This window comes from Magnolia sinica, chromosome 1 (genome assembly GCF_029962835.1).
Source record: "Magnolia sinica isolate HGM2019 chromosome 1, MsV1, whole genome shotgun sequence".
NCBI classification, from domain to species: Eukaryota; Viridiplantae; Streptophyta; class Magnoliopsida; order Magnoliales; family Magnoliaceae; genus Magnolia; species Magnolia sinica.
This window is the reverse complement of record NC_080573.1, coordinates 4,517,501-4,541,767: the sequence shown is the minus strand read 5'-3', so window position 1 is coordinate 4,541,767 and position 24,267 is coordinate 4,517,501. Positions and strand designations below refer to the sequence as shown.

Below are 24,267 nucleotides of genomic sequence, written 5' to 3'. Positions count from 1 at the left end.
GAGAAATTCAAGTTATGTGCAAGTTCTCTAGGCTTGGCGATGGCGTAAAAGAAAAACGGAGTGGGCACGAAAAACATTATTGAAGCTATAATGTGATGCAGAGATAAGGGAAGAAGTTAAAAAGCTACACGTTTAAAAATTAAAGACATGGTGGAGATTGTTGTTAACAGATGTCTTAAATCTGAAAATTTTTGAAAAAGTTCGACTCGAAGTCCAGTAACAATGTATTTGGAATTCCCGAGATCTTCGACTCGTCGAAGGACAGGCTCAACCAGTCGAAGGTCTGGCTCAAATAGTCAAAGGGCACCCTTGACCAGTCAAAGTTCTGTCTTGAACAGTCTAAGGTTACACAGACAGCACACTAACTGCATAAATTTAAGGCAGTTTCTGAACTATTCTAAGTCGATGCGAAAGTAAAGTTTCCTAAACTATAAATAGGAATCCCTAGGGCCTTTCTAAAACATTCTAAGACTTTCTAAAGGTATTCCAAGGGTTTTTAAAAGGGTTCTAGGGTTGCTAAAGGGTGTAATAAGAGTGAGATTCGAGGTTGTTCAAATCGAGTAAGTCCTCTCTCTTTGTACTTTATGCTTTTATAGTGAATATCTGTCGCTTTATGCCTTGGTTTTTTCCCCAATGTGTTTTCCACATTAAAACTTTGTGTTCTTGGATTACTATCCTAGATCCATATATGTGTGATTCCGTAACTCAAATCCCAACATTGACGACTGATGATCAATTTGAGCTTTACCACGCTCTCCTGGAGAGGCTGGCAACACTTGAGTGTTATGAAGAATATTGCACTGTTCGATGTTGGAGGTCCTATGGCTGGGACTATTGTCAGCACCTTTGGAAGGTCTTTCTAAAATAGGTGTTTTGGACTGATTAGAGTGTGCCCTCTGGATAGGGTATTAGTGCCTGTCTCTTGGGGATGAATCCCTTTGACTGGAACAATGGTTTGGATCTGATTAGGGGTTGTCGAGAGTGGAAAAAAGCTCACTCCACCCATTCCCTGGTGGATAATTCTGCCACTGGGAACCTGGTTTGAGAGAGGTTTTTTGCATCCACTAGATGTTGCCACGATTCTAGTATACCCCGAATTGGATATTCTCTAGCTTCTACCATTGAACTCATAATGCTCTGGGAGTCTCTGCCAGGCTGAAGAATTACTTTGACCCTAGCCCTTATTTGAACAAGACCCAAGACCGAGCATCTATCAACTTCCATTACTATTTCATAGATGTTACCCAATCCCACAAAACAGATTTTATCTAGGCCTGAGCAGGGATGCGATACAGAGAGATCAAGGTTCCTTCGTCTGTCGAAGTTGTTTTCGCATTCCACATTTCGATTCTGGATATTCCTATCTTGGATTGAAGAATCTTATCGGAGAAGAAGGAAATCAGATCCACTCTAGCTTTGAAAATCAATAGGAATCTATTAGCAACTAATCTAATCGGGCAATATCAATTGCCGACGATGAGAACCTGGAAGCAGAGGATATGTGAGAGGCGAATAAGGGCGATTTGGTCGTTCTCTGCATAAGCTACTAGGGCTAGTCCTAGTCTTTTCTTTTGAATGAGGACTTCTCTAAGATTAGTTGTAAAAGAGAGGGCTCTGCGGGGGTGAGTATCCTGGAAATGGGGTTCCCCTTTGCCTCCTTCTCTGTTTGGGAACAAGCGGACTGTTACAACTACAACATCACGGAAGGATGTGCCTGCATTCCGGAGATGAAAGCCTATAGAAGGGGCTTTTGAGGAAGGATGGGGCTTTTGAAGAAAGTCTTGATGGGTTGCAGTCCCTAGGTTGGAGAGGGGTGTATAGGGTGTAAGGCTTTTCTAGGTTTCGTTATTTCTACATTCAAAACCCCACCATCCACCGTCTTCCCATTGAAAACATCCATTGTCGTGTATGCGTCTGCCGAGTACATGAATCAAACGAAGGCAAAGCCCCTATGGTGTATTCAGTTGTTTTTTACAGGCATGAAAACATCAATAATATTCCCATGTTTGCTAAAGATGCAGCCGAGATCTTCCTGATTAGTGTCGAAAGTTATATTTCTGATGAAGAGGCTGAGGCCTTGCGTCATGGAAGGCACCTCAGTTACCCTAGTCATCGATGTCTACAATGTCACTGATACTCTGAACACTGATACAATTAATCTTTGACTGCTTCTATTGTCAGATGGAAAATAAACATTAAATTGGCTAGAAATTTTTATCGGTGGACATTCAATCACCACTATTTCCTGTGGTATATATTTGAGACCTGGATCTATTTTGTTTCTGGGCTCATTCTCTAAAATGAACTCAAAAACAGATGGATGGCATGGATAAAGCACAAACATTATGATGGGGGAGCTTTTTCAGCACCGAGGTGGGTATTGGAGGGGTCACTGCCCAAGGAACTCAAACCTAGGAAAGGGTTTTAGATTTAGACTCCAACTCAAACACCCTAAAAACGTGACTTACTATTTATATATGACCTCTATTCCTACCAGACTTCATGGTTTTCAATAAATAAAAATGTGTCCAATTTGGCCTAACCACATTATTCTCCTAACTTTTCTAAGCTCTTTTCATGTTCGGCTTGACTTCTACAACTCAAAGGATTAAAAGTTATGCTCGAACGAAAACTTACTATTTATATTAAAAATGAAACTAAATGAGACTTTTGACAATTGATCTAATGGAATCTCACAAATCTGGCATGGGCAACCCGATATAGCGGGTTGGTTGGCTTAAGTAGGATCTCTTACCCTAAAATCATATATAATAAATCAAAAAACTCATCCTGATTTGCAACATACAACTAATTTAAGGTCTTGATTGTTCGGAATGTTTCCACTTCCGATCAAGCATTCTCTGGTCTATATTTGCCATAAAAGTATTTGCGACCTACTCTACATCAATTAAGGGATTCACAACCAATGAATTTTGTTTGGAACAGGCCATCTATAACCAATTGACTCCTGCAAGTGGCTGGTGTCATTTCATTTTGTGAGAAAAGAACCCCCTTCTATTGAAAATCACAATTTAATGCAAAACAAACTTATTGTTTTTAATAAGTTTTATGTTGTACATTTCTCTTTCATGTTAAAATTTCAGTATGTGATGTCTTATTAGGATTTACTTCTTATAATGTCAGGGATCAATATGTAAAATTAAATTTGAACTTTTTATTTTTAGTAAATTTTACTATATATTTTGGAAAAAAATTTGTTTAGTCAAATTAGAGCACTTAATTAGAATTTGAATTTTATCATTTTAGAATATATTAATAAAATTATTTCAAAAATTTGCACCGATTTGGAACCGACTTTAATTTATGCAATTCTGTTACGCTTCGATTGCAACCGACTAGGGTCTTTGGTTGCACTGAACGTAGTATTTGGTCGCACCGAATTAACTATTGGTTGCGGTTGAACTTTGACAATTTTCCTCTAAAGTCCTTATCTTCCTCAGGTTTCATCATTAGCTAATATTTTTGTTTTTCCTTCCTCAAGGTCCATGTGACCTTACAAAGAGATTAGATGGAAAATAAACCTTATGGTGGACCCTACAAAGCTTTTAATGTGTTGTGTAGTATGGTACACAATCCACCAAAGGGAGAAAATCGGTGCTTTTTGTGTGGAGTGTCGGTCCACATCATGGTGGATGACACTAGGCAAAAAATGCACACCCATTCTCTCTCAAATGGATTGCATACTACACAACCCAACTTTTAACATGTGAAACTTCTTTGGGCTCAACCATGAATTATATGTTAGGTCCACACTATTTATCAATTTTTAGGGATCATTCTAGGGCATAAGCATAAACATGACACATTTAAATTTCAATTAGATCAACCACATCACATAAAGCACCAGGGATTGAATACTACCATTGAAACCTTCCTATGGTCCACTGTGAGGTTTGTTTGTCATTCAACCTCTTTGCAAGGTTACACAGACCTGGATAAAGGGAAACACAAATATCAACTTGATCAAACCCTTCTTGACCCCAATTCCCACCGTTTCGTGCAGCATGGCTCACTTAAGCCTTTTATCTACCTTTTTTTTTTTGTCTCATGCTCAAAATGGTAATGAAAATGGATGATTGGTGTGGATCTGATATATAAATTATGATGGGCCCATAGAAGTTCCACGTATCAACGCTTCCGGTGTTTTTCTTTCCCTTGAATGTGCTGCACAACACAGCAAGCAATGGGAATGTCGTTGTGAAATTTACGTAGGTCTCATGATAATTTACTTTTTAGATCCACACCATCCATCCATGTTTCCGTTTATTCTAATATATAAGCCCAAAAACAAGGCAGATCCAATGCTAAAGTGGACTGCACCACATGAAACAGTAAGAATTAACACTATCATTAAAAACCGCTTGAGGAAATCAAGCTGATACTTGTGTTTTACCTTCATCCGGGCATGTGTGACATTATGAACAGGTTAAATGAAATATAAGCCTCAGGGTTGGTACTAGGAAAGTTTCGACAGCCGTTTATTCGATCTCATTACTTTTTGTGATGTGGTCCAATTGAGCTTTTGATGTACCTCATTTTTGGGCTACTTCTCTAGAATTATCTAAAATTTTGTATGAAAGGTGTAGATCTAACACAAAAATCATAATGGGACCTAAAAAAGTTTTACACACTAAAAATTATGTTGTGCGGCAGCAATCTATTTTGTCGGCGGGGGTCATCGGAAACAACGTGGAAGAATGAGAAGCGATGGCACTGGAATTTACACTCTTGTCATCGGCGACGAACTGGACCAACGAAAAGTCACGGCAGTGAATTTCTAGGTTGAAAGGTCAGGGCACTGAATTTTAGGACCCTTCAATATAGGTGGTCCTAAAAAGAAGTGCTGGGATTTATTTATTTTTTTCATCGGAAAAAGCACTTGCCCGCCCGAGAGTGTTATTCCTCTCATTTTTCAGTAAGAACGGTGGTTTGTAGTAGGATTCCTTGAATTATATTCCAACCTTCGTATCCGTATGTAATCACAAGGACATGGATCCCCAGTGTCCAACCGATGGACCTTATGCTGGCAGAGTAACATAGCAAGAATAGCACAATTTATGATGAGAACCACCTTGATAGCGTGAGATGGACTACGTTCGAGGGGAAAAGTAAAAAATAAATAAAAATAAACATAAATAAATAAAAGCACCGACCAGCCTTTTGGATCGCGTCAGCGTCATAGGCAGCCCCAGCCTGTGCATTGGATGTTGACCTCTAACCATACATGACTTTTATGGGAGTAGAAAGCGTGTTTAATTTGTATGACACTTACGCGGTTGTTCATTACTCATCAGTGCAGTGGATTTTATTTTTTTTAATGGTATTTCCAAATGCACCAAAAAGTTAATCTTTTAAATATATTTTTTTACTAGTCCTCCGCCAACTTTTCGAAGAATTAGTGGAATAAAATTCTCCCGCTTTGGAACTTGGTGTCATTGGGGGCTTCTTTTTCTTCTTCGTTTGTTGTTTTTGTCAGGCTTATTTCTTTTCAAACATGTCTTCCAAGGACCCACCACCATTCCTTGGGACTACATTTTCTGATGTATGGCTACCACCATCAATTTCTCTAGCATATGGGCACCGGCAACAACTTTTACCATCGTAAAAAAGAATGTTACTTTTACTCCGACCACCATATTTCTTAAATATGGAAACCACTAATATATGAAAGAAAGTTTGAAATTTTTATTATTATTATTTTTTTAAATAACATTTTCTTATAGATGAAAGTCAATTTTTATTGTGGATAGAGGGGAATGATCGTGGTTACTATTATGGGGATAAGTGATTTTCGGAAGGGATTTGAGGTTGAGAGGGATGGTTGTGGTTGTCATGTGAAAGACAATAAAGAAGATATAATTTTGATTATGTAATGTATTGTATTGGTTGAAATGGTTATCATGTGTTAAAGATCTAGGTTGACCTATGTTAAGGGTCTATGTTATCATGTGTTAAGCATTTGGGTCTAAATTGTCACATGTTAAGGGTCTTGGTTGTTATGTGTTAAGGGTTTGGGTCTTAGTTGTCATATGTTAAGGGTTTAGATTATCATGTATTAAAGGGTTGAAGTTGTCATGTGTTAAAGGTCGAGGTTATTGTGTAACAACCTCGACCCGTAACACATGACAACCATAGTTCAGACACATAACACGTTACAACCTAGACCCTTTAGGGGCATTTAGCGCGTGGACTTCAATGTGATTAGATAGACTTAAGAGGGATTGGATCCCAAAACCCACTCGAACCTGGTTTGGATGGTTGGATGAGAGGCCACCATGCATCGCATCTCTACAAATTGGCACATGGGCAAAGTCAGTTCATTATATTAGAAGCTTATGACCAGCCAAATTTCATAGCTATGATGTGGGTAAGCATTTAGAAGATCCTTGAATCTCTCCTAGCATTGGAAGAAAGTTTCTTCCTCTTTCTACAAAAAATTTATAATAACCCTTTTATGCGTGTGGTCTTATAAACTAGGAAGAACTTTTTAAGGAACTCCCAAATTATCTCAGCCCATGTCTCAATCGATCTTAAGGTATTGTCCGACACGTTATGGAAGTGTAAGGTTGCTACAATCTCATCAAAATTTCTGAGATGTAGGTATGGACGCTAAGAATTCAATTCATGAAACTTTGAAGGTAATTGGATCACTCCTGGCTTATAATTCACATTTCTGGTATTATATGGAAAGATCATGCAGGAAGGTATGCACGTCCTTCAGATAATCACATAGAGTTCTAGATGGAGGAACATTGTGTACATCATTCTCATCTTGTTGTTCTTTAGCAAGATGATGGGGTTGATTTTCAACCATATTTTCTGCGAACTCAAAGGATCTTAGGTGTTGTTTAATCCAGTGATGGATATGAAAACCTTTAACTAATTATCCTCATTCACTTGAGAGTCATAAAGTGTTATAACAACTTACTTGGGCATGAAACACTTTCAGACTTAACTCAAAACTAAACATACTTCTAATAAAAAGAAAAATTACAGCAAAAATAAGAAATTTGAAATACTAAAGCAATATGGTTAGAAGGATAGTACTCGATTGACAATTCTAGGTTAGGTTTTACAAAACAGAAAAAATAATGTTAGTATCTAAGAATTTAGAAAATCCTAATTTAGAAACACAACGAAAAATTAACCTGTAACGCTCCGACTTTTCAAACCCGAGTACACGACCCGTTTCCCAAAAACTCGAGTGTTAACCTTAAAAGATGGTCAAATTCAATATATAGTATTTTTCTTTCATCAGAGTTAACAGATGGGCGTAGGATGGACAAATCAACGTAAAGGAAAATTTTCATTTACATTAAAAATATACAAGAGCTGCCCATAATGACTTATACAAACCAATGTCCTCATTCTTACAATTATAAAATGAAATAATATTGCATGTGAAATAAAATAAATTACAACAAATTTGAGATATGAAATCCTGTAGCAACCCTTAGCAATCACAATCATGCATCCTTGTCAAATGTAGCTTGCTTCTTGTCAATATAAACATGAATTTCACCTGGACCACCTGTGCTACCTGTACGGTTATATATTTGATGGATGAGTGGCCAACTCAGTGTGAACTGCCCTCAAGATTACACACATCCGCATTAGGTAAGCATAGTTATAAAATAAAGCATACAAAACAATATATGATGCAAGTCTTATTATGTGTATGGATACGTGAATGCAATCATCGCCTCGGGGATGCTCATCCGTGCGATCATCGAACCTAGGAAACACCATCCAGGCGGGTCACCATGCAATCATCGACCTAGGTAAAACATCTAGACGGTCTGTGTCCCGGGTAAAACATCCGGACGGGCAGGTGACTGGTCATTAGCGCAACATTCAGCGTAATCGCGGGGCATAATGATCCAAGTCATCATCATAAATCGAATGACTGGTCATTAGCGCAACATTCAGCGTAATCGTGGAGCATAATAATCCAAGCTATCATAAAATGTCATGTATGCATGATTAGCCAAGTCATTATTAGTCCATTTACAACCAGCCAATTTAAATAAGCTCAAAGGTCACTATGAGGAGCACATGGCCCAGCGTAAGCTGACAGCTCGGGCATAGTGTCTCATTACCACTATTCTCGGCCCATGAGGGTACCATCTTAGGATATTTAATGAAAACCTATCGACTAGTGACCAATCATATTACAATATATGTGGCTTACCATCGCGTGGTTGCACGGTATAAAACATCGAACCTATATAGGGAAAACATCAAAACAAAATCATGTAGGGCGGATATCAAAATATGCCACATAGGGCGAATATCAAAACTATACGATAAAGACCATATTTAAAAATCATTGGACACAACAACCTTGAATGGTAAGCCCACATCAATGATCCATTTAGACCACCATTCAATAACCACTAAATCGAAGGTCTATTGCAATCACCGTCAATCGAGTTACATCCCAAGCATGGGTGTACATTTATAAGTGGGGGTTTTCCACTAATGTACCAGTTTAAAGTTCATAAGCAATCCACAAATAATCCACAAGCATGAACAAATATACAGGATGAACATTAAGCACATAATACAGCAATTAAATTTCAACAATTAACACATGTGTTTATAGAATGGTGATATCATTCATAAATTAAAATAAAACTATAACTTAAGCTAATGAGAAGATGGAAAGCTCAAGAGGAAGAATCATCACCATATACTTGGAATCGCCTACTAGTGTTGCAAAGTGCTTGCGCCTATAGAATTGAATCCTAACACAATTCATGAATTTGTACCATTAGATCCAAGTTCCACGCACTACCTAGATTTAAGATCATATCCTAGGATTTGAGTTATCTATCTTAAGGTTTTAATGTGGAATTAGGGTTTTCATCCTAGAGTTTAGGTTTAGGTTAGATCTTTAAGGTTGAACCCTAGTGGCGTGTAATTATTTATAATATTAATTTAATAGTTATAAAATATTTACTAACATTAGTGTTATAGTTAATAGTAGTTAATAATCATTATGATGGTAATTAATATTATGATATACTATCTATGATAAGACAACGCATTAGCATTTAATAATGGTATCATTTTAATTTCTTATATGTAATAACTTTTATTAGAATAGATAATTTACTAATGGTCATGCATCATACTATTTAACATCCTAGTAATGATGGAAATGGTAACGATGTTAATTTAATAATTAGAAAATAATTGATAACATTAGTGTTACAATTAATATTAGTTAATGTAGCGAAATAGTTATCATGGTGACACCAATGACTATCCTAAATGAATATTTAAGAATGATAAATAGGATACTACTATTTAATAATTGTATTTTGTTTATAATAACTAGTTATAGCATAATGATCTACTAATGGCTAAGCATTGCTAACATTGAAATTAAGAGAATTTTGGTATGGAGAGAAAGATGCGGACTCACCTTAGTCGACTTGGTTCGAGTCGAGTTGGCTCGGCTCAACACAACCACCACTCCTCTATTCTCTCCCTTTCTTCTCTTTCTTCTTTTTCTCTTCCTTCTTTCCCTCACTCTTCCTTTTCTCTTCATAACCTTTCTCAAAGTCTGGAATGGACCTGACCCATGCCCAACTCAGTCCGAACTCGGTCCAGCGAGTTGGACTCGCAGCGGGTTGGGTTGGCTCGGTTCGGGCTGATGCAGCCGCTCACCCTCACTTTCCCCTTTCCTTTTTCTTCTTTCTTCTCCTTTCTTTCTTTCTTTCTTCTGCTTCTCTTTCCTTCTTCTGACCAGATGGTGTGGCTGGACTCTATCCAGCAACTCAGTCAGGCTGGAACTCAGATACTGAGTCAGCAATTAAGTCAACAGCGGTAACAATAGCAGTAGCTTCGCCTCCCTCCTTCTCCTTTGTTTCTCCTTCCTTTTCTTCTCTCCTCTCTCTCTCTCTCTCTCTTTTCTTTCTCTTTTGTTCCTTTCCTCCTTTCCATTTCTGCATCTCTGTCAGCAAGAACACTGACCCAAACCGAACTCGGTCGGGTCAGTAAATGCGGCATGACAGACGCTGGTGCGGTGTAACAACCACGTTCTCTCATCTCCTCTTCTTTCTTCTTCTTTCAATATTTCAGAGGCTTGACAGAGCCCATGGCTCGACCTAATTTGACCCCGAGTTGAGATGACTCGGTGCAACTCCTGCCGAGGAAGATGATCTGCCGTTAATGGCAGATCAGGATTTGATGGATATCTCACCAAAACGGCATCTCTGGAGGATCATGACCTGTCCTAGGAAGCTTGGAGAATGAGAAAAAGGAAGCTATATGGGTATTTGGGTGGTGGGTTCGTTGGAGGGGGAAAAACGCCGTTTTCTATGTTTCTCTGAAAATGAGAGAAGCTTCCATTGCATCCGCAATCCTAGCCTTCCTTATAACATTTCCCTAAGCCTCTTAGCACCGTCGGATGAGCCACGAATGGCCCGGATTGATTCCACTAACTGGCTTCTCAAAACAGCTGGTGAAATGATGGTTTCGACCACTGGTTTTCCCCCCTGGTTTTGAGGAATTGACCCCCTCAGTTGGACGGCTGAGATCTCCTCAAATGGACGTCTCGGATAGGAGGAATCCTCCTCGTTTGGATCGCTGAGCTGGCAACAGTGGAGGCAGTTTCCATTTATGGAAAGGTTGTGTTTATAGGCTTCGTTTGGGTCGGTTCTTGTGTGCATGAGGGTGCACTCAGCAGGTGGAGGTTCTTGTGTGCATGAGGATGCACTCAGCAGGGCTGAAGGACGCACACGATGGACGGATCAGATCGTCCATATGATCTAAGATGGTGGCCCATAGCAGGCCTCAAACGGACGTTGTCCGTCGGCTGGCGCAAACTGGAGAGAGAGAGAAATCTCTCCTATTTTGAGAGAGCACGGGTCCACCCGCTTTGACTGACCTCTCCGGATCCGTGCACAACGTGTGCATGTGTATCCCATGCACATGCGGATGATTATGGGGCCCACGAAGATGTTTGGACGGAATCCACTACGTCCATTCGGTTCGTTCACTCATATAAGCTCATGATCTCAAGAATGGGGCTGATCTAAATCTTAAGTGGGCCATACCCCAAATCAAGGTCTCTAAGTGTTGGTTACGTCGATCTAATGGTCGGATCACCCTAAAATTGAATGTCAACGGTTAAAATAATTTATGGAACCATTTAACTAGAAATTAATGGTTGGGTTATGGATTAAATGATCTAATATATATTTATAATATTAAATAACATTTTTGTAATGTCTTATATTTCATTTCAATTTATTTTTATATTTTCTATTATCAATTATTTATATTTAATTCTCAGAGCTCTCTCTTTTGAGGATGTCCTGTATGTTTTTCAAGGATAAATTATTTATTTGTATTTAGATTATATGTATGTATGTATGTATGTATGTATGTATGTATGTAAGTATGCATGTATGTATGTATGTATGTATATTTCTAAATTGTTCACATGGGTCACACCCCGATTAGGACCATTTATTCATTCATTCTGTTTCCTTATAAGTCCTTGGTTATAAAGATTAAATTATTTAGATTTGTAAGTTGGCCAAATTGCATAGGTTTTAATGTTTAGTTATCAATTTGTTTAAATTAATGGTTGGATATGAGATGTTGGCATTCTGACTATTGAAATTTAGTAATGGGTCGTGGCTTATCAAATGATGGTGAACAATGCTAATAGGAACACCTGAGTACTCCAAAGCACGGGGCGTTACATAACCCTATCCTACACCAATTCTAATACTGATGTATTCAGAAAAAACGCAACCAAAGTCCCCAACAATAATTGCAAAACTTGTTTGAACAATCACAAGTACAAGACTGCGATGTAGAAATAACTCGGTGAGACGAGATCGTACCCATAGGAACTTATGATTGTGCAATTTTTGGAATAGTTTAGAAATAAAACTAATGGGATTTTCTTTAAGGAGTAATTATGAGAAAAAAATATTAAAGATAAAATACTAAAGTACTGAGGATCCACTTATAATCATCCTTAATGTTAATTCACTTGATTCAATCATATAATTCAACTGAAATCAAAATCTTATCTTATCCAGCCGGATAATGGAGCAGTTAAATCATCATTTATATATCCAAAATAGATTTGAACTTTAATTGAATTAGTTCCCACATCATGCACAAGAGTATTGATCGTAGGGAATTTAAAGCATCTACTGTGCTTGCAGTCTACAATAAGATCAATGAATTTTATAGATCAATCCATTAAAAAATGTATAAGAAATTATTATTAGCTTTCCTAAGCATCCAATATACCAGGAGTTTACAATGGATCAAAATAAACTAAAAGTAAATCTTCATTCAAACCAAATATCAATAAATTGTACAACAATTAAATCAATTACTTAAATCAAAGTAAACTAAAATATTAAGAATAAATATAGGCTTCAACTTTTAGCCCTAGTCAAAAGATTAGCCAATCAAAGACATGATTGAACTAAAACTCGAAAGAAAAAATAAAAAATAAAAACTAACTAAAACCAAAGGATTGGAAAAAAATGAGGACTCCTTGGAGGCTCACAACTCCTTGCTTTACCCTTTCTACCCTAATCCGTCCCTAAGAAAGCCTAAAACATCCATTTAAATAGGAAAAATCTGCACCGACTTGGAACCGACTTTAATTTATGCAATTTTGTTATGCTTCTGCTGCAACCGACTGAGACCTTTGGTTGCACCAAATATAGCATTTAGTCGCACCGAATTAACTATTGGTTATAGCTGAATTTTGACAATTTTCCTTTAAAGTCTCTATCTTTCTCAGGTTGCATCATTCATGCCTTTGATGGCACCGAACTTGGCTTCAGTCAGACCAAAAGACGAGCCAAATTATCTCCAAAAATAATAGTTTATTACTGGATTATTCTGTGCACATTCGGTCGAACCAAACCAACTTTAGGTGAAACCGATATAGTCTGTTAGTTTTATTGATGGATTTTGTAATTCTGAGTTTTTTCTCTCCTTTGCACTTAGTTTTCTTGGATCTTTACCACTTGAATTCTTCATTAAATACCTCTAAATCTCCAAATCGTATTTTGATAATTCTTTGATCATTAAATCATCATCTGTTTAATCATTCTTTTCATTTTAACTCTCTAAATCATCTCACATATAAAAACATATATAATTAGATCGATTAAGAGTATCTACACTTATAAAATCAATGCATAACAAAAAAAAAAAAGACAATATTTAATACTCAATAAGTAGGCCCCATAGACATCGTCCTTGTAGTGTTACGGGTCTAAGTTATTAGGGACCTGATGCAAGGATGAACGTGATGAGGATAACTACTCCGAATCCACGGAGCTTCTTTGGACTCCTCACAAAGACTTCTCGAATCCACGAGGAAAGAAAACAGAAAATATAAATAAATTCTAATAAATTCGAAATTGATTAATTGATGAATAAAAACGAGTTCACAACTCTTTAAATAGGGCTACCAAGCAATGGGAAAGAAATTAGAAGCAAACTACAACTCAAACTCTTAGAATCCGCGAGTTACTATAAATAGTAAACTTACTATTTATAGACGGTCGTGATGTCTACTAGTGCGCAAGGTTTTCGGCCAAAAATAGTAAGTGTCCTATTTGGCTTCACCAAACCGTTCTCCTAATTATTCTAAGCTCTTCTCACGTTGGGCGCAACTCCTAAAGCCCGACGGATGAAGAGTTATAATCAAACTAAAACTTACTATTTATAGTAAAAATGAAATTAAAACAGGGAAACGACCGTCAATCCAGGGGTTTTTCGCAATTCCGGGCTGCGCAACCCGGCATAGCAGGGTTGGTTGGCTTCAGTAGCTCGTTCTACCCCAAAATCATATATTTTACGTCAGATAACTCATTCCGGATTGCAAGATACGCCCGATTTAAGGTTCGATGGTCTGGATCACTTTTGTCGTCGACCAGGCCTTTTCTGATCCATCTTGGCCATGTAATTGTCTGCGACCCGCTCTACATCAGGACCTTAACCCTTACCACATGACAACCTCGACCTTTCACATATGACAACTACTTCAACCAAAGCATACATTACAAAATTTAAATTCTATCTCATTCATTGTCTTTTACATGACAACCACAACAATCATTTTCTATCTCAAATCCCTTCCGACAATCACTTCTTCCCACAATAACAATCACGTCCATCTATCTCTATCCACAATCAAAAGTGACTTCCATCTCTAAGAAAATATTATTCTATAAAAAAAAATAAAAATAATAAAATTCATTTAAAATGCCTTTCACATATTAGTGACTTTTATGTTTAAGAAATGTGATTATTATAACATAAACAATACTTTTTTAAGGCTTTAGAAGATTTTGGCGGTACCCATAACCTAGAGAAGTTGATGACAATGAACATACTCAGAAAAGCATAATATAAAGGGGTAGATGTGAGTTCCTAGAAGACATGTTTGAAAAGAAAAACAGCAGAAGAAGAAAAAGAAAAAGTTCTACATGGGAGCTAGGTTTTAAAGCATGGGCGTTTTCTTCTCCTAATTCTCTAAATTTTGATTGGAAGCCATCTAAAGAATGTTTACGAAGAGGTAAGATTTCCGGGGCTTTTGGAAATACCACGGGGCTATTATGGTCAAAATGCCCCGTTAGAAAAAAATAGTAAGTGCTGCTTTCCCAAGACTTTTCTTCTCTTCGTGCTTTTACACACACAGAAAAATAGTGGCTATGGAAACCATCAGCGACATCAATGGATGATCTGATTCCGGTATGGCTGCCTGTATCTCTTTCCTTTTCCTCATATCCTGCTTTTGCATGCTATCTTCCCACGCAGCAAATACCCTATCTCTTGGGGAATCGATCATGACATGGCAAACCCTAACATCATCGGACGGTGGAAATTTCACCCTGGGATTCTTCCCTCTGGGGGATTCCGCTAATTGGTATGTTGGTATATGGTACAGCAAGTTCCAGACACCAACACCAACCATCGTCTGGGTCGCCAACCGAGATAACCCGCTCACGGACTCCTCCGGACATTTCACTCTCAACAAAGATGGAAACCTTGCGGTTTTAGATGGAAGCGGGATGTCCCTCTGGCAGACGAACATTTCAATGCGTAGTCTTCCTGTTGCAGAGCTCACAAATTCTGGAAATCTCATCTTGAGAGATGGGAGTAGAGATGTTTGGCAGAGCTTCGACTATCCAACTGATACAATCCTCCCAGACATGAAGATTGGTGCGAACCAAACTTTTACATCGTGGAAAAGCAGCGACGACCCGGGTTCTGGAAGCTTCTTGTTCCGTGTAGATAACAACGGGCTCATCATCCGGCAGAACTCGAAAATTTACTGGCGAAGCGGTGCCTGGAATGGAAACTCCTTCAATGGGATGAAAGACGAAAGCGAGAGCTATATCTTACTTTTCAGCACCAACAGCAGCCAAGGAGAGCCGTATTTCATGTACTCTTCCCTGTATATCAATACAAGGTTGGAACTGGACTCATCAGGCAATCTCCGGTTATTCACGTGGCATGTTTCAAATTCAACCCAGAAATGGCAGCTGCTCTGGTCTACAATGGGAGATCAGGTTTCTGAGGCCTGCGGAACGAATGGTATCTGTGACAACAACGGCTTGCCAGTATATAAGTGCTTGCCGGGTTTCAAGCCATTGTCAGCAACGGAGTCGAATTCAGGAAATTGGTCAGGTGAGTGCAGGAGAAAGACACCATTGATATGTGGTGAGAATAGCGGATTCTTGCCAGTGCCAGGCGTCTCTGTCTCCGGCGAAATTGTGAGACATGAATGGAATAGAACCTCCACGAGCATAGACGATTGCAAAGCATTGTGCGTCCACAATTGCAATTGCAGTGCTTATGCTTCCCTTATCTCGAGCCGTCGTACTTATACGTGTGGGATTTGGGAAGGGGATTTCGAGAACGTTACAGAAGCAAAAGATCCAGAATGGGATTTTTACTTGCGCCTTCCACCTTCTGAATTCAGTAAGTTTCATTCCTTAAGAGTGTTATTCAGTAAGTTTCATTCCGTAGGGCCTGTTTGGCCGGGCGAATCCCATGGGATTAGGAGGGATGTGATGGAATTTAAGGTAACAGTGGTGGTGTCAGTGGATTGGTTTAAGATCCATGGGATTGCTATATCCCGGGTCTGTTTGGCACGCCCGGCATATCCCGGTCAGTGGATTGTTTTAAGATCCATGTGATTGCTTATATCCCGGGACAAGTTCACCGGGTCTGTTTGACTCGTCATGCATATCCCGGGATATCGCGATCCCATCCCTCCAAAGACCATGGGATCGGTCCAGCCAAACAGAGCGACCAAAGGATACTCCGGCATTAAAAAGGCGTGTATGTACGCATGGTCGGGTAACCGGAGGACTCCCATCTCGTGGACACTGCCTTCGTGGGCCACGGCCCACTTGTCATACTGTTTGGATAATCCTGACCGTCGTTCGATTGAATTCAAAAAGACTGGCTGGGAAGGAAAAAAGAAAAAGAAGAAAAAGGAAAATCTTGTGGTTGAATGTTCACATTCAATGAGAATTCAATTGATGGATGTGCAGGATCATCCAATCTATGTGATATTTTGATGTGGTCCATCCAAGTAGTGCCCACCAGATGGATGATTTTATCATCAGACCATCCAGCTATCAACCTTGAAGGACTTTTCTTACATTTCAACCCAGTTGTGGTCTGCACCCATTTTTTTATCATTATTTTATTATTTTATTTTTTTTCACTTAAAAACTAATAGCATCAACTACTCAGGAAGAGATCAAGCCGCTTTCCTATGTTCACATGGTTGCGATGGCCGATACACCATACGTATCTGCCGATATTTTAAACCATGGTTGTGGCCCATTGTGAATGGTTCATGCCCTGATGATCTCGTGACTATCACAACCTTTTACTCTGTGAATTGCAAATAGACGGTTAACTGGTGCTTGAAAACTCAGGCATGTAAACTAAAAAATTCTGGTATGCCCTGGATGTTCCTGCTCATTTCCTCTGCTGTCCAGTAGGAGTGGTGGTTGACGGATGCGTGGGCTTACAGTCAACCGTGAAAATGATAAATTAAAAAGTAGAAATGTGTGGCTATAAAAAAAAGGGTTTCTATTGCGGGTCGTTTAAGTCTTGCAGGGTGGGACCCAGATTCTTTGAAGTGACTACTTTGCGGACGGACGTGGATTGTGTCCTACCCCGCCCGGACGGTAATCTGTCCGAGCAGGGCTCTGTGGAGCTACCGTGATGTAAGTTTTTTAATCCACGCCGTTCATCGCTTTTATCGTATCATTTTAATATATTATCCTAAAAATGAAGTACGTCCACAGCTCCAATAAACCACACAAAAGGAAGCTGCAGTGATAATGACAGTCACCGTTGAAACCTTTCTAAAGGCAACCGTGATGTTTTTTTTACCATCTAACCTATTCATAAGGTCATGTGGACGTGGATGAAGTGTGAAAGAAAATATCAGCTTGATCCTAAACTTCTCCAGGTAGCTCCTAAGAAATTTTTAACGGTGGAAGTTCAATTCCCACTTTGTGGTCCACTTAAGAATTTATCTCCCTCATGTTTTAGCGAATAACTTAAAAATGATACAAGAAAAGTGATGAACGGCATGGATAAAACACTTACATCACTGTGGGTCCCACGGAACCCTGCCCGGACGGATCATCATCCCGGCGGGGTAGGACGCAAGGATTTTCTGCGAAAGGCTATCGCATAAAGTTACTGCGCTGGGATGCCACGTGTGCCCACCATAATGTTTCCGAAGAATCCACCCGGTCGAATCGTTTTTTTCAATTTATTTTAGGATAATAGACAAAGATAAAAAAATAAAATAAAATCAGATGATCCAAAACTCAAGTGGAGATTCATTGCCACCGTTTAAGCATTTGTATGGCCACAATATTTTAGTATAATGCTAATAGTTTTGTTGTTTCACTTCGTCATAGTGGAAATGAACTTATAAATAGTTTGGATGGCTTATACATATTAAGATGAAGCTCAGGAAGGTTTCAACGGTGGAAACTTTTTCTCTAGTTTTCTTTCTCCTGTGGCCGCTCTGAGTTTTGGATCCACATGAATTTAGTCTTGTCTCGTGTAATAATATGAAAAAAATGGATGAACAGTGTAGATTTTTATGAAACATCATGGTAGGCTCCACGTAGCTTCCCAACCCAGGCCTTTGTCATCAAGTGGCTGCCATGGAAACCTATGTGGGGCCACTGTGATGTTTTTAAGAAATCTACTCCATTCATCCGTTTTTTGAGATAATTTTAAGACATGGGGACAAAAATGAGATGTATCCAATACTCAAGTGGGCCGAAAACGTGAGGATTGAATTTCTACAATTGAAATATTTGTGGGCTACAAAAGTTTTGAATCATTATAATATTTGTTTCTTCAGTGGGAATGATGCAATCCCGGTTCACTTTTTATCTTTAATGAGGCTCACTTGAGTCTTGGATCGTTCTCGTTTTTTATTTTTCAATTCCTAAAATGAGCTCACAAAATGGATGAACAGGTAGATTTCTTACCAAACATCACGGTGAGCCCATCTAGGTTTCCTGCGCAAGAAGTTCATAAGAAAGGTTTTTGCAGGAAATCCGAGACCAATTCCACGCCACGCATCAACGCGGTTGGGGCCAGTCACATCCGCACGGCACATGTGGAATTTGATCTTTCCAACCTATAGTACTGTTTGAATACTCTAGCATATAATAATAATAATTAATAAATAAATAAATAAGCGTTTGGAAAACGAGCGGCCACAATATTTTCACCGACATTTTACTACGTCGTGGCCATTGAAGAGTGAAAGTGTCGGACGCAGACGATTGTGTAGTGAAGAGCTCACGACACAGCGTTATAGATTATAGTGCGGTGTGGATACTCTGAGGTGTGCATTGTGATGTATGTGTTTCATCAACACCATTAATCCATTTTCAGAGCTCATTTAGGGCATAAGCCCCAAAAGGGTGGTAGATCCAAAGCTCAAGTGGGCCACACCATAGGAAGCCGTGGGAATTCCTATTGTTGAAAACTTATTTGGATAGTGTGTGTGTGTGTGTGTGTGTATATATATATATATATTTATTTATCAAGCTTATATTTGTTTTTTTCCCTTCATCTAGGTCCGTGTGACATCATGAGCAAGTTAGAGGACAAATAAGCATAACTCTGAGCCTTGAAAGGTTTTAAGGTTGGAACTCATTATCTTCATGACACTAGAATGAACGTGTTGAGGTCGAGCACTATCTTCCTCAGGAAGGATAAATATTCTTTCGACTCCTCATAAAGATGTCTCGAATCCATGAAGAAAAATAAAAATATAATAATTTCTAGAAATTTGTAATAAATTAATTGATGATGAAAAATGAGCTTACAACCTCTTAAATAATAACATAAGCCCTAGGAATAAGTTCTAGAGTCATAATATAACTAAATCTCCTAGAAATTGTGACTTATTATAAATAGTAAACATACTATTTATAGATGGTCGTGATTTCCACTAGACCTCATGATTTTCAGCCAAAAATGGTAAGTGTCCTATTTGGCTCAACCATGCTATTCTCCTAATTATTGTAAGCACTTTTCATGTTGGACACAACTCCTAAATCAATGAAGAGTTATAATCAAACTAAAACTTACTATAAATAGTAAAAATGAAAAAAAAAAAAAAAAAAGGAAAGTCGACCGTCGATCTAATGGAATCTTGCAAAGTTAGCGGAGGTAACCCGACGTAACAAGGTTGGGTGGCTAAAGTAGCTCGTCCTATCCCAAAATCATATATGGCATGTCGGATAACTCGTTACGGTTTGTGAGATATGCCGGTTTTAAGTTCGGTTTTAAGTTCTGATCACTTCCATCTCCGATCAGGCCTATTTTTGCATGTCCATCTTGGCCATGATTATATGCGGCCCACTCCACATCACTTCACTCCCGTGGTGTGGTCCTCTTGAGCTTTGGATATGCTTCAATTTTGGGCTCATGCCTTAAAATGTGCTGCAAAAACATATAAAACACAGACATCACAACGGGTCTCATAGAGTGTCCACACCACATGTGGATTGAAGACAGATTGATGAGATGAACCATGCGCCCATAGACTAGGCGCGGCTTTTTATCAACGTGCCCCATTCCTAAAATCTATCTTGTCCACTCATCGGGTATATATGCCACGTTTCATGTGTCAATTATAAGCGAGTTGAAGATTTCTTCTTCTTTTTTCTTTTTTCTTTTCTTTTCTTTTTTTTTTTTTTTTTTTTTCCTTTCCTTCCTTTTTTTTTTTAAAAATTCTTTATGCCTAAGAAACTGCAAGTAGTCAAGTGGTCGAGACCAAAGAGAGGCTGGATTAAAATAAATGTCGATGGGTCGTCGCTTGGGAACCCAGGCCCCTCAGGCGGGGGTGGTGTCGGTAGAGCCAACAAGGGGGAATTCTTGTTTGGCTTCTCTTCTGGCTATGGCTTTGGGTCCAATTCTAGAGCTGAGATTAGGGTCATCTGGGAGGGCCTCTCCCTTTGTGCCAAATTGGGCTTCCTCAAAGTGGAAGTGGCCAGCAACTTTAAAACTGTTGTGAGGATTCTTTCAAAGGTCTCGCCACCCTCGTGGTCTATGAGTTATTGGCAGTCTAGGATCCATGCGCTCGAGGCAGTTATGGAAGTTTCTATTGCGCAGTCTTGCTAAGCTTGGTAATGGCAGTTAATCTAGTTTTTTTTTTTTTTCAACTCTTAGGCGGATCTCCCCTGCATCCCCGAACCTGAGACTGAGATAGCTTCTTTTTGTCAGTCTATTTTCTTAGGATAGGTGGGTCGTTCTCTTTTTGTCCGCCCGAAGTCACTCTTGTATCTATTTCATATCAATGAATTGAGTATATTTTGAAAAAAAAAAAAAAGTTGAAGATTTCCTGTGGTCCAGGCCATGCAAGGCATGCAAATTTGCTACTGAGATCTGACTTGGTATATGTGTAGACTTGCAAATTTGCTATTTATTTATTTATTTATTTTTACACATACACTCAAACCACACACACCACATGGGTATTTAACCCATGACCTGAGAGTATCGAAACTCATGGAGCCTACCACTGAGGCATGAAAAAATAATAACAAGAATAAAGAAAAAAGAAAAAAGAAAAAAGAAGCTGCTATGGAAATACTATGTAGATTATGCAACTGATATTCTTCTTTTTTTCCCTCTTGTTGGGACTCAATTCACAATGGCCATTTTGCAGGAGGGCGTTGCGAATACTGTGGCACCAACATGGTTCAATACCCTTTGGGTGCCGGAAAAGGATGTGGCAATCCTACTTATGATAGTGTCTACTGTAATGAGTCCACTAGCCAGCTTCACTTCAATGTGCTCAATGGCTCCTATGAAATTACCAGCATCAACTATGATACTCGAACATTTGTGATCAAACTAGAAGATGCAGATATCTGTTCGAAAGGAGGTTCCCAAACCAATGATGTACATTTGAATAATAGCCAACCCTTCAAAATATCCAAAAAAAATACTATCTTGTTGCGGGATTGCTCAGCTTCCCAAAACTCATCATCCTTGAATTGTACTTCTTCGAGTCCTTGCTATCGATACATGGAAGATGGAAGAGAGTCTTGTAATATTGATTCACAGAAATGTTGTAGCTATGTCGCTGATGGTCCGCCGTCAACAGTACTATCCATTGGCATTTTAAATACTGGGTGTGGTGCTTATATGAGCATTGTTAATGCTAATTCATCGTTACCCACAAGCACTTGGCAGAAGGGACTAGAAATTGTTTGGGATCCTCCAGCAGAGCCTTTATGTTATTCTGAAGAAGATTGCGACAATTGGCCTAATTCAAAGTGCCGGCCTGAGAAGCCAGGAGCTGAAACGAATAGGTGCATTTGCAATGAAAACTTTCATTGGGATCAGAGTGCAAAATGCATAGAATCAGTATTAGGTAAGGTACCACAAGAAACGACTCCAAAAGGTATCTACGGTCATGATCAAATGGTAGTGATGTGAGGAGGGCCACAGCTAAAAAGGTCCTTGCATTAAGAGGCCATGCATCATCTCATTCTACCAATGATCAAAACCTGCATAATATCATGTAAACCATTATTTGGATCCCTCATCCTTTAATTTCATGACTTAATAGAGTGGGTCCTTTCTTTTCAGGGAATGATGCAAATGGACAGAAGAAGAAGAGAGCTTTGGCCGTTACAGTCACAGTAACTGCTGTTATGGGAATAGCTTGCTTGGGCACATTCATTTATTGTTTGTGGAGGATTAACGTCAAGAAAAAAGGTAAGTAAGAGATTTTGATTGTTAAGGATAATTCCATTACCATTCAAGTATTCCAAGAATTTCACAGAAATATCTCAAGACTTGGGTTGTTTGCTTCTAACAGCAATAATCAGGGAAAGAATGCTTGGAATGTCCTTGTTCCAATTGGGTACAAATGATCCAGATGAAACAGACATCAGAGAAGATGGAAAGAGAGGTTTGGATATACCGTTTGTTGAATTTCGAACAATAGTAGCTGCCACGGAGAACTTCTCAGATTCAAATAAGCTTGGACAAGGGGGCTTTGGTCCTGTATACAAGGTAAATCTTACATTGAGCAAATATTATATTTCCATAAAATGAAATTAGAGTTCTTGTTGTAGATGTCATGCATTCTTTTCTTATTTGATTCATGGGCTGCCCCGTATATCCTTGGCAGTTGTTTATCTTTATAAGGTTTACAAGACCTGTAATACTGCTATTCTGGATAATTGAAATTTCTCTGCATGCCTTCTCCATGCATGTGTCATCATCCTCCAACAAGGGAAACATGAAAATATGTGGCTAGCTTCCTTTGGGTGTGCTGGATTTCATTTATTACTTCTCATTTTTATTTTATTTTTTTGTTGTGACATACTGATCATACATTTCTTTACATAAATGTTTTACTTCATAATATTTTTACTCTATGCTCAGTTAGTTAGGAAGGTTAAGTACCCATCCTCTGTTTCTTTCTTTTTTTTTGCTTTTTTCTTTTTTTAGACTGGCTAGAGAAGAATTTTCATATATAAAACTAGAATTACAACTCCAGTGTATCAGAATCTGCCATGGCAGTATCTGTCATGTGAGTGTGTTGAACCTCAAAAAAAAAAAAACAACAACAAACTCCAATATCATTGATATGGAAAAATTCTTACAAGCTGGGCGGGCAGGCTCAGCCAGAAAATAAAGCTCGAGCGCCCTTGTTTTTACAAAGCATTCACATTCGGGTTGAACCTGTATATCAAGATAGTCATGGACCATCAAAGATAGCTTCTTTTGTTTTTTTAGTAGAAAGTTGGGAACATACCACCTTAAATCTATTAAGATGAAAGGAGATATTGTTAGACTATCAGAATCTTCAGCAGAAAATCCAGGAGCATCTGCACCAATTCTTCACTCCATCCATTCTGTTACTAATTCAAAATAATCCAGCTATTGGCGTAACTTTCTCCTACAAATGTGTAATTGATTGTATTTGTTTGTTTCCTTATTTTGCTCATATTTGTTTCCTAATTATACGTTTGACAGTTCTCAGTTGTATAGCTATAAATATAATAGAAAACTACACGGTTCAAGTGTGTTAACCAAACCAAAGATATCCTCTGTATTCATCTTTCTATTGAATTGTTAGTATTTTACATGGTATCAAAGACTAACATCCTATAAGCTCACGCTTTTCCAACCGATCCTTTCTCCAGCTTCTGCATCCTCCAAATGGCCAACACCGATGACACCTCCATCCCTGAACCTATCCTTCCACCATCTACCCTTCTACCCTCTTCCACTATTATTTCCGTTAAGCTAGATGACTCCCACAATTATTTGGCATGGAAAATGCAGTTCCTTAATCTCCTCCAAGGACACGACTTAGTTGGCTTCATTGATGGTACTGAAACCTGTCCTCCAAAAAATCTTGCCTCTGGTTCATTCAATCCTGCCTATGTTGTTTGGCAGAAGAAAGATGGTTGTCTCCTTGGATAGATCCTTGTATCTCTTTCGGAAAAACTTGTTTCCACATTGTATGGATTGGACACGTCTAAGCAAGTCTGGACTGCCCTGCAGACTCGTTTCTCTTCTCAGTCTCGTTCCCGCATTTCCCATCTTAAACGTCAACTTCAAACGTTGACTCAAGGTAGCAAATCCTGTTCCGAGTATCTTGAAAATGCCAAGAATCTTGCCGATCAATTAGCAGCAGCTGGTAAGCCTGTG

At 38.7% G+C, this 24,267-nt stretch overlaps 1 protein-coding gene and 1 non-coding gene across 2 annotated transcripts in view; both read left to right on the top strand.

Annotated features, from left to right (window-relative positions):
• The first annotated feature begins 6,374 nt into the window (after positions 1-6,374).
• On the top strand, positions 6,375-6,481 carry LOC131223200 (small nucleolar RNA R71). The gene has a single exon (XR_009160335.1). It is a non-coding gene; the product is annotated as a small nucleolar RNA R71 (small nucleolar RNA).
• Positions 6,482-14,697: 8,216 nt separating this feature from the next.
• The window catches only part of LOC131223546 (uncharacterized), a 36,081-nt gene continuing 26,511 nt past the window's right edge, over positions 14,698-24,267 (top strand). Inside the window, exons 1-4 of the mRNA XM_058219012.1 lie at positions 14,698-16,005; positions 21,260-21,970; positions 22,189-22,317; positions 22,421-22,617. Coding sequence (XP_058074995.1) covers positions 14,775-16,005; positions 21,260-21,970; positions 22,189-22,317; positions 22,421-22,617 — 2,268 coding nt within the window. The 5' untranslated portion in view covers positions 14,698-14,774. The remainder of the gene's footprint in view (positions 16,006-21,259; positions 21,971-22,188; positions 22,318-22,420; positions 22,618-24,267) is intronic.